The 11,362-nt window shown below is 52.2% G+C and overlaps 1 protein-coding gene across 1 annotated transcript in view; it reads left to right on the top strand.

Annotated features, from left to right (window-relative positions):
* The first annotated feature begins 4,740 nt into the window (after positions 1 to 4,740).
* Positions 4,741 to 11,362, top strand: part of Gabbr2 (gamma-aminobutyric acid type B receptor subunit 2) — a 336,248-nt gene continuing 329,626 nt past the window's right edge. The window contains exon 1 of the mRNA XM_021200029.2: positions 4,741 to 5,440. Within this exon, the coding sequence (XP_021055688.1) occupies positions 5,123 to 5,440 (318 nt within the window). The 5' untranslated portion in view covers positions 4,741 to 5,122. The remainder of the gene's footprint in view (positions 5,441 to 11,362) is intronic.

Below are 11,362 nucleotides of genomic sequence, written 5' to 3'. Positions count from 1 at the left end.
GTATCAGCACCAAGGTTGGAAAGATGGGGACCCAGGAGGGTCTGACTTCAAAGTTCTCGTGGGCCCTAAAGGGAAAGAGGGATTCCGATGTTGGGCAGGTGGTTGGACCAAAGGCTTTCTATGCATCTTCTCCACCTGATGCTCGGTAGCAAAAGTGTACCTTCTGTCTGTCCTTGGTTCCTTTTGAGAGAGGTTTTGAGCTCCAGCCAGTCTGTGCCCTCCAGAAACCATCTGACTAAGAATTACTTCTCACCCTCAGCATATGTTGGGAATGCAGTCCCCAATGCTGGATCCGATGAGAGCTCCAGCCACAAGGGCAGTACTCTCCTGAAGCATTGGTACCATTGTGGTGGGGTCACTGTCATGATAGGTGCTTCTTGGGGAGACCAGGAGACCCAGACCCATCCTTCATTCAGTAGAATCTCTGGCCAGCTGCTCTTCCTACTTTCCACTGTTCACTTTCCCCAGTGTGCTGTGCACGTGCACATGCGGTTGTGAGGCCACATGGATGGTTGGTGTCTGTAAGTCATCAGAGGTTGGAGGCTGGGGGATGATGTAAGGTATCTTCCTCCCTCAATTGCTCTCTGCTTTAGTTCCTGAGACAAGCTCTCTCACCAGGTCAGGAGCTCACTGAATTGGGTAAATCATCTGGCGAACCTGCTCCTAGGAATATCCTGCTAGAACTAAGATGTATACCACCTTGCCTAGCTTTTATTTTATTTTCATATGTATAGGAGTTTTGGACACCACATGTGTACAGGAGTCCCTGGAAGCCAGAACAGGACATTGGATCCCCTGGAACCAGAGGTATGGACATTACACCATATAGGTGCTGGGGATCCAACCCTGGTCCTCAGGAATACCAACCAGTGCTCTTAACCGCTGTCATCTCCCTAGGTGGTTAATGTAAGTGGCAGCTATTATTATTACTCGAAGATGTCACTAGACCACATCCCCCACACCTAACTCTTAATGTAGGTTCTGGGATTCAAACTTTGGTCATCACACTTGTGCAGCAAGCATTTTACCAACTGAGCCATCTCCCCACCCCTTCAGTGGTGTTCCAAACCTTCTTATAATGTTCCTGGTCAGATGCTATGTGTACCCTCACAGGCAGGTGAGTGGAAGAGGCGAGTGCAGGACCAGGGATGGAGAGGTGGCCTGTGCCTATTACTCTCTCTGCCCTCAGGACAGCACTGAGTCAAGACAGCCCAAGTCCCTCCATTTGCAGATGAAGATGCCAACAGCCATTTCCCCAGCAGCCATGAAGTCTCGGATGATGCATACCAAGGTGTCTGGCACAGAGCAGGTGGGTGGTTAATGTAAGTGGCAGCTATTATTATTACTCGAAGATGTCACTAGACCACATTTGATGCCTGAAACCCAATTTCTCAGTTTAAAAAACATGCCTTGGGGAAAAGGAACAAGCTCCTTAGAGTCATTCAGGGAATCTCTTTCAGAGCCATCATTCACAGCCTCTCCATTAAACAAAAAAAAGGAGAGGAAGAAATGTAAAACAATGTGCTTTATAAAAACAGTTGAACTGCTTGATCGAAAGAAATATCCCCGTGTAAACACGAATCCGTGGAAGAGGTTTGTCTGCAAGGGTGGCTTGTCGGCACTTCTTAAAGAGAAAGAGCGGGAGGTGGCTGGTGAGATGGTGCGGTGGCTGGCTCTGTGACTTGCCACCAAGCCTGATGACCCGAATTCAATTCCTCAGGATCTGTAAAGTGCAAGAAGAGAACTGACTCCTGCAAGTTGTCCTCTGACCTCCACACGTGTCCCGTAGTGCACACTATGCACATGTGTGCATGCTCACACATGTACATGATGTAATAAATAAATAAATAATAAATAAATAACTTAAAAAGTGTTTAGAAAGAGTGAAAGGAGGCCTTGTGGTTGTTTGGGAGAGAGAGTAGAGACAGGCACGGACAATGGGATGGAAGGGACGTGTGTGAGAAATTTAGAACCAGGTTGTAGGATACATCTGTTAGGGAAGAGCCGGGCATCCCTAACTTCCCCAACCAAGGTGGCAGAGAATGCCCAGCCTAATAGAGCCAAACAGTAGACAGTGGGGTGGTTACCTTCCTGCGTTAGAATCTTGCTCATAGAGAAGGATGCAGTGCTCTCCGATAGGTTATGGACCAGAGTTCACAAGTCCTCACAAAGCCAGTGAAGGGCTATCTCGGAATGCCCAAGCTGGAATTTGGAGACATTGGTATTTGGAGACTATTTGTAGGAGAGCACGGAGATGAAAGGATGATTGAGAAACCCGGGTATGGGAAGGCCACGAGACTTTAAGCATTGCAGCCCCTGCTAACACTGACTCCCCTCTGGATCAGGAGGGGTACCCGAGGCTCTGTTGGATTTCTCATAAGGAAAGGACTACATCAAGTGTCTCCACAATCCAGGGACTTGACCAGTGCTTTTTATTCCCATCAGTAATAAGAACAATGGCCCCTCCAGCGTGGCCACGCCCCCAGCTTCTACCCTGACTCTTGCCAAGCTGCTGAGCATAATGGCTGGTGTGCCTGCCTCTGCCCTTTCCTGGGCCTAATGGATCTTCATCCGGCTGCCAGAGTAGCCTGGTCCAATGGCTCAGAGCATGGCACTGTGCTGCGGCTCTCCATTCCGTCAGTGCAGCCAATGTCCTCCCAGCACCGGAGCTCTGGTTTTGACCTTGGCTCATACCTGCTCTTTCCCTCATTCACTCTGTGCCAGCCACCCTGGCCCCTGCCTGTCCTCAAACCTGCCATTCTCCCTCCTGTTCCTTGTCCTAGGCCCTTTCCTCTCATGTCTTTCTGTCTGACCTCCCTTAAGTCTCTGCTAAGGAGTCACTGTAGTGAGCACTTCCCTGAACTCTCTGTTTTGGATCTTAGCCTGACCTCATCTGTCTCAGTTCTCTTTCCTGATGTATTATCCTCCAATGGGTTTTCCCTCATACCCAAGCCCTGAAATGCTCTTCTTCCTAGATTCCGTCTCTCTTCTCAACCAGAACAGCAACTCAACAGGGACAATGGCTGGAGCTGCTTTCCTCAGTTCCTTACCTTCCTGGCAAACATGGAGGAGGGTCTCCTAAGTGGAATATGGTTATGCGGAATGGCTAGTAGCTGAAATCAGCCCAGCTCCACCTATACAAGAGCAGGGATTCCCGGCTAGTGACTGAGGCAGGGACTCAGAACTAGGGAAACCACCAAGGTCCCAGTTACCCAAAGTGGAACTCAAGACCAGGGCAGGAACTGGGAGCCAGAAGGGTGCCCAGACAAGCAAAGTGGGACATGAGGTCAGGGTCTGGCCTGGAGCCAGACTGGTGGGCAGGGAGATGGGTCTTCTCCTGTCAGTGAGACATCTGCTAGAATGTCTGGGGTGACTGGTGCCTCTAGACTATTTTTGGCTGGAAGATTGGGGTGCTTGGATGAGCTGTGCTCTCATACAAACCTCCAGCCAAGAGGGGAGGAATTACAGCCGCTTAGAAAGTGGCGATATGCTGGCTGATTTGGCCTCAAGGTCTCTGGAGCTGTCCAAGGTACTATCGTCCTCATTTCAGCCTGGGCTCCATCTTCCTGACACTCCATGTTTTCTCAGGGTTTCCTGCTGAGCTCCAGATATGCAGACTCCATTTAGATGACCCATTACAAACTGTGTGGAGAAAAGGGGCTACGGTGGCCTCCGTGCCCTCCTTTTGGAAGGGCTTGCCAATATCAGGGGTGCGAAAGAGTCCTTTGTAGCTGTGCATTCTGCTTTCCCTGTACTAACTGTATATTATCGACCTACTGATCAGTGTATTCTTCTGTAAAGCGGGGATGATAGACCCACTGTACTAAGTTTATACGGCTGTTTTGAGGATACATCAGATATGTCAGGTAGCAAACAGCTAGTGAAGGTTAAATTCCCACCCTTGTTACAAGGTCGTGCTTATGGTTCACAATGCTTGGATGGATTGTTTTGTAATGTAATCTATCCTTGTACTAATCAGGCGTTGGGATGTTATAGGTTAGTGCCCACAAGTGCCATGATTCACCGGGAGGCACAGAGAGGTCGCTCAGGTTCATCTTGTCCAGGACTACCTTGCCTGGGGTTATCCAGTGTGCTTATGCCACCTGGGAGACAGAATGAGCCAAGTCCAGGCTGTGCTTTTTGGGACTGAAGACAGGGTTCCCACCCAGGGGAGAATTTTAAGGCCGGGCCCTCTGGGACTGGGGACACCGGGAGGTCAAACGCCTGGAAGAGGCGGTAGTACTCGTAAGTACTCCTATCCCAGGCCTGGCTTGGGCTTGGCAAAGGACTCAAGACTGGATCAAGGGTCCCAGGTGCCGCGGTAGCTGGCACAGGAGAGCGCAGGCTGCTGGTACCCCTAGGACACCTTTGTGGAACATTCCTTCCCTCGACTCGCCCGCCCAGACCTGGGAGAAGCAGTACCCAACCACCTTGCAGGTGCTACAGGAAGCGCAGGGCGAGGCGCCCGCGTCCCCCGCGCGTAACAGCTCCGATTCCCCCGAACGTGGGACTCTGGAGCTCAGTCCCCGGCGGGGTCAGCCGGCCGCAGCAGCCGGCGCGGCGCAGCGCCCGGGGCGCGAGTGTGCGTGTGCCGGGAGCACGGCCCTCCCCGCGGCAGCCGCAGCGCCGGCGCCTCCCCCTCCCCCGGCGCGCACGGCCCGTCCCTGTCCCCGGAGGCGGCCCGAGCCGCCGCTCAGCAGCCTTGCCTTCGCCTCCCGAGCCTCCTGCCGCCCTCCCTCCCCTGGCCGGGCTCCAGGGTCCGCCGTCCCGCGGCTCCGAGCAGGAAAGAGCTGCGATCGCGCACGGAGGCGGGAGGAGGCGGCCGGGTGCGGGGCGGCCGCGCTGGAGAGAGGCGCGCGGAGACTCGGCCCCCTCGGCGCTCGCTCGCTCGCTGGCTCCCCGCCTCCCGCACTCCGCTGGCTCCCACCCCTTCCCGGCGTGATTGATCCGTCACGGGCGCCGCCGCCGCCGCGGCCGTTCTGAGCGAGCAGAAGCCGGAGCCGAGCCGGGGCCCGTGCCGGCGCCATTGCGCGGGAGCCGCGGGCAGAGCTCGGCGCCGGGCGGCGGGCCGGGCCAGGCCATGCGGGCCGAGTGAGCTGGCGCCCGCAGCCCGCGGCGCGGCATGGCTTCCCCGCCGAGCTCCGGGCAGCCCCGGCCGCCGCCGCCACCGCCGCCGCCCGCGCGCCTGCTGCTGCCCCTGCTGCTGTCGCTGCTGCTATCGTTGGCTCCCGGGGCCTGGGGCTGGGCGCGGGGCGCCCCCCGGCCGCCGCCCAGCAGCCCGCCGCTCTCCATCATGGGCCTCATGCCGCTCACCAAGGAGGTGGCCAAGGGCAGCATCGGGCGCGGCGTGCTCCCCGCCGTGGAGCTAGCCATCGAGCAGATCCGCAACGAGTCACTCCTGCGCCCCTACTTCCTGGACCTGCGACTCTACGACACCGAGGTAAGTGTCCAGTGGCCCATGCCGTCGGGGCTGGGGGCGTCTCTTTCTCGCTGGCTGACCGTGTACTGTGTCCATCAGGGTCCCACTGGGCTTGGCTAGTGCAGATGGGACCCTGATCTGTGAGCACCTTCCACCTCTGGGAGTATGTGTGGGTGGGTGTGAAATGGGGTCTCCTTTGACCAGAGGAGGAGTAGAGATGGGAGAGGTTGGACCCCCAGAGGCCTGCGCTGGTTGCCCCTGTCCGGGTGCTGCTCCTAATGTTGTGGGGTGCCAAGTGAGAGGAACAAGCATATTGACTTCAAACTGGGCCAGCCACAGCTGGACAGGTTATAGGGCATATTCCCAGATCCTAAAAAATTCAAGCCGCCCTTTTAGGGCCAGAGGGCTCCAGAACCCTAGGGGGGCAACCTCAGGGCAGGACCCGTTCTGTGGTGCACTTCTGCAGCTCTGGGCTCGCGCGCCATGGTCAGTCTTGGAGCCGGGAGGGCTCTGCAACGCTGCTGCCTGGATCTGTCCAGCGCTAGCAGGAGCTGGAGCAGTTTTGGGAGACTCCCCTTCCCCCTCTCCCTGCCTTGGGTTAGTTGCTCATAGCGTGGCTTGACAGGTCTAGCCCGGGACCTGTGGTGGTGTATGATCGCGCTTCCACTTTTGTTCAGCAGCTGCTGGCACCGCTGAGCAGGTGCACACTTGAGGCGTTTGTGTCGTGAGAGCCTAGACTTGAAGTGTGGCAGAGGGTTCCCCTCTGGCCTTCTTTTTTTGAGCAGAGCTGGAGAACCAAGACCTTTCCATCCCAAATCCCGATCTCACGCCCTCTTGTCTAGGTTCCCAAGAAGCCTCAGCTCAGACCCTGACTGCCCACTCTGAGGCTAGGACAAAGAGATCAGGAACAAGGACAGGTTTGCGAGTTTTCCGGACCCAGGGAGCCCCTACTCTCCGGTCCGCAGCCTCGAGAGATGAGATTCGGCCTGAAGAGGGCAGTGATTTCCTTTACTGTGAGCTCTGTTGGCGCCTCTTGCATCTCTCCCAGCACTGCCAAGGCAAGCTCTAGACCCTTGCTTCCCGGGCTCCCCAGGCGCGCCTTTACTGGAGCTCCGGACAGACTCCTCAAGGAAGGAGCATCCCCCTGGTGGTGTAACCTGGGCTTGGCTTCCTCCCCTGCCTGACCCCTTTTTTTATATCCCCTCCCAGAAAAGAGCAGAATGTAGATTGTATCTCATTCCCGCCTCCCCCGCTTCCCCAGTGAAGCAGCCTGCTGTTCTGCTCTGTAAATAAAAGGTGAAGGAATTGGTGGCAGTTGGTGACGGTGAGCTCAGGTTGCTGCAGGCAGAGAGGCTCCTCTGCCTCAGGAAGAGGCACACTGGGTGGCTGAACAGGGCTAACTGAGTGTGAAATCACTTTCTCGATTGACGTTCCTGACTACCTCTTTCCCCCACCCCCACCCCACGTACAGCGTTTCAAGTTCTTTAGGGGTACTGGTCTGGCACAAGCACATTGAGATGGCTATGCATTTATGCAGAGGCATATCTCCTTGGCACACTTTCATGTGGCTTCCACCCATATTCTGGAAGGGACAGGGAAAGGCCGGTTCTTTGAAGACAAAAGCAATTGTAGACAGGGCTGCCCTGTTTGCATCATGACTATGTCTTGCAAAATCTTTCCGAATGCTTCCTGAGAAGTTTCTCATTAGTCCGTTTGTGGTAGCAGAGGGATGGGTGCTTGGTTGCAGGGTGTGGGCCAACGCTTTCACTTTTTTTTTTTTTCCTCAAGTGCGTCTTGGTTTTTTTCTCAAGTGTGTCTTGGTGGCTTTCTGAGTGAGAGGACCCAAAGTCAAGAGGATGAGGCAGTCAGAGGAACTTCTGTTGGTGGGAATATTTCAGGAACAGCACTGGGTTTCCGTCTAATGTGAACTGTACCTGATCTGGGGCTTAGGGTTGAACACTGCAGAAATAGGTTATCCTTCTGACCTCCTGACCCCGCCCACCCATGACCTTGAATTGGGCACTTAATCTCTAATGCCTCTAAATGTAGGTGTTCGTTTCTTAAGAGCAGAGTGGTTAGCCATCCTCTGTCGGACGGCGTCCAGGGGCTTACAGAGAGATGCCAGCAGGCTCCACTGCCAGCGCTCTGTCTGGCACGCTGTAAGCACTCGATAAATAACTGCCTCCCTTCCTGCACTTCCATTTCGTGTGGATTCACCAGTAAGACGCCATGGCTTTAGGTGGGATAAGTCAGTCACTGCTAAAATATTAAGAATGCTTCTTTCTCCACTTGGCCTTACAGTCTTTAAGAGAGTCAGGGAGGTTACTACCAGAAAAGGGAATTCTGGCTGACAGTCAATATATTATCTCTTGCATGAGGTATCACATTTGGGAGAGTGCCCAGGGGCTACAATTACTCCCCTCCCCCCAACTAACCTGTCTTTAAAGTTTTCTCTGAGCTGGACTGAAGGGAAAATCAGTCTGGGAACTGGCAGTAGATGCAGGGCAATCTGAAAGGCATTTGCCACTTCTGAGTGAGTGAGTAGCCCCTGCTAATGCAAAGCTGTGTCTGTGGATTGAGAGAGCTGCCTCATTATCATCTGTTGCTCCTGTCAAAAGACTTGAATGCAGGATTGGTGTGATGCGCTAATCGTGCCTGGCTTTGTTGACATTTGCTGTCAGTCATGGCCTCAATGGCCAATAACTAAAGGAAGCTAGGATGGACCTTGGTCCACACCATCTGTAAAAGGGTGAAAGATACAGCAAGGCATAGTTTATCTGCTCTCCCAGGCCAGCCTACCCCCTCTATGTATTTATGTTGGTTGAGCCTCTTCTGTGATGAGACAGACAGTAGAACTTTCTGTTTCCCTTTTTGTAGTACTGGGGATCCAACCCAGAAGCCAAAGGTTTTGTCAATCATATCCTCAGATCTCTTCCTACATTTTTATTTTGAGAGAGTCTCCATAAGCTGCTCAAGATGGTATTGAATTCATTCTGTAACTCAGGCAGGCCTGGAACTTGTACCCGCATCTCTAGTAACAGGTATTCCAAGCTCAGCCCAGAGCATTCAAGGCCTCTGTCCGCCAATGGGACATCACAACAGATCACAAGGAAGTCAGACTTCTGTTTCTTTGGTGGAGCATTGCATCACTTCAACAAACACTTGTTTATGGATTCCAGGAGGACCTGTGTGATAAAAACACAAGCAAGGCACTGCAAGTGTAGACAAGAGGACCTGTGGGATAAAAACACAAGCAAGGCACTGCAAGTGTAGACAGGAGGACCTGTGGGATAAAAACACAAGCAAGGCACTGCAAGTGTAGATAGGAGGACCTGTGGGATAAAAACACAAGCAAGGCACTGCAAGTGTAGACAAGAGGAAGTGCCAGAGGCTATGCAGAGGCTTCGAAGCTCTCACCTTAAGGAAAAGCTGGGAGCGGTCTTTGAGCGTCATTCTCTGCTCTGTGTTTGAAAGCGATCCAGATACAAAAGTGGACTTGGTAGATTATACTACCCACATTAGTAAAAGAAAATAATAATCAAGGAATAATTCTAAAATCATGGCTGTGGGTCTGATCTGACTAGTGCTCATTTTAGAGAAATTGATAGATGTAGAAGAGCATAAAGAAAATAACTGCCCATAATCTACCTTTGCAAAAGTAATTGATTGCATCAAATAATTAGGATTATTTCTTTCAGTTTAATAGTTACCATTACATCATGGAATTTCCCCACGCCTTTAAATCTATCTTGCTAATAAGATTTTTGGTGGCTGTGTACTACTCTAACCCATGCACATATAAATATTTAATCATTTTCTTGCTGTTGGTTTTCTGACTTTTTCTACTATTTAAAACACACACGCACGCACACACACACACACACACACGCACACACACACGCACACACACACACGCGCACGCTCACGCACACACACACACACACACACGCACGTGCACGCTCACACACACACACACACACACACACACACTATTGTAATAGAAGACAGGAAGGTTCAGGAAGTCAAAGGCACATCACCCAAGCATACAGCTAGCTTTCAGGAAGCTCACTCTGATGACGCAGGGATCCGGCTTAGAAATCCCAGCAGAAGCAAATGATTGAAAATCATGACTTTCTCTCGGGCAGGTTGTCAGCTCCCTGCTCATTTATGTGCTGCACGTTGTTTTACGTGTGTAACTGTGCACATGTAGAAATTGGAGGACAACTTAAGAGAGTCATTTCACTTCTACGGAGTGCATCTTGGAGTTTGCGTTCCTGTCACCAGGCTTTATGACATATGTCCCTTCCTTCCACTATCTCACTGGTCCCTGCATTGTGTTTTACAAGGGATTCAAATAGCTGCAAGCTGTGTCTGTGTTCCTCAGGAGGCCGAGCTCAGCTCTGCAGGTGCGTGCCAGGCACCTGCCGGAGCTGCTGCATTGCAGGAAGGTGAGAACCACAGGTCTAGCCTGAGAGAAGTGACCGGCAAATGGAGGGCAGAGCAAGATAACCTTCATCACCTTCGTTTAGGATAGGGTGTGAAAGTGGAGGTGGCTGTGCTTTCTAGGAAAGAACTTCCTGAATAGTGAACATTATAGTATGAGAATTCTATCAATGCAGCTGTTAATAAAAAAAGATAGATTTTATGACTCAGGCTATAGCCCCAGCTATTCAGGACACTGAATTCATAAGTTCAAGGCATGCCTGGGTTACAGAGTGAATTTCAGCCCAGCCTGGACAATTTAGTAAGATCTCAACTCAAAAGTGAATGTTTCCCCAGCATGTGTGGGCTCTGGTTCTCTTCCTCCTGCTGTGGGCGAACCGAAGCTGGACAGGGCTGATTTTAGTTAGGCTCACATTGAGTGGCTGTATCTCACTGACCTTTAGGAACTCTGCCAGACTAAGGACTATTGTAGAAACCCAAACTAATGGTTCATATCACTAAGCAAAACCTGGAGTGCGCTATGTTCAGGTATGTCTGTATCCAGGAGCATAGGGACATCTTTAAAAATGCCTTCCTTTCTGGGTCTTGGCTCTGATCCCTTGCTAGTTCACAGTGAGGCACACTGTCTTGAGTGATGGCAGATGGCCCCACACAACTGTGGCTTTGCACACTTGCAGAAAATCCAGCCTGAATAATTTTGCCTTCCAAATGCTCCAGCAGAGGAGCTAGGCTCATACTGGTATGAATTGGGTCATGACTTCACCCCCTACCCAATCATATGATACTGATGTGCCAGGCCTGTGCCATGTACCAGACTGTCATTATTTCAAAGACCAAAAGATAGAGATAGATAGATAGATAGATAGATAGATAGATAGATAGATAGATAGACAGATGCAAGGGAGGGAGGGATAAAGAGGGGGTGCGTCTCCTGTACCCAATCTTAGGAACACAGAGTGGAGAAGAAGTTGTACCTATTAGGAAACAAGAGACTGATAAAGGAGCTTGGATGTCATGAAGCTCTGATGGTGGTATCCACAAAGGCAGGCTCATGGGAAACACCAGACTGACGGTAGTCTTAACAGTCTTGAAGGCAGAGAGAAAATGATCACGTCTGTACTTCCTCCCAGAGGAGAGTTTGGTGGGGTGACTATAATACAGACAGAGAGCTGAAGCCTAGGGGAAGCGGGGATCGGGCCCAGGGAAGAGCCTCAGGGTTAAAGAATGAAGGTGTCCAGGTGTGAGATGTGGTACCCGAGGACAGCCTCTTGGGAAGAAAGGCAGCCTGGGACTGGGCGTGGCTGCCTTGAAGAAGGATGGGCATGAAGAGCTAGGCTTTAGTCATCTAGTAGGAAAGTAGAGAGTGGCTTTGGGCAGGGTGAGATTGGGGACCTGGAAACTGTTGTATCATAAACTCAAGAGAAAGGCTGGGGTCTCAAGGGATGGAGAGGCAGAGGCAGAGGCAGGGGCAGGGGCAGGGGCAGGGGCAGGGGCAGGGGC

Source organism: Mus pahari, chromosome 6 (assembly GCF_900095145.1).
Source record: "Mus pahari chromosome 6, PAHARI_EIJ_v1.1, whole genome shotgun sequence".
Taxonomy (NCBI): domain Eukaryota; kingdom Metazoa; phylum Chordata; class Mammalia; order Rodentia; family Muridae; genus Mus; species Mus pahari.
The sequence above is the reverse complement of the archived record's forward strand: the minus strand, read 5'-3'. Positions and strand labels throughout refer to the sequence as shown.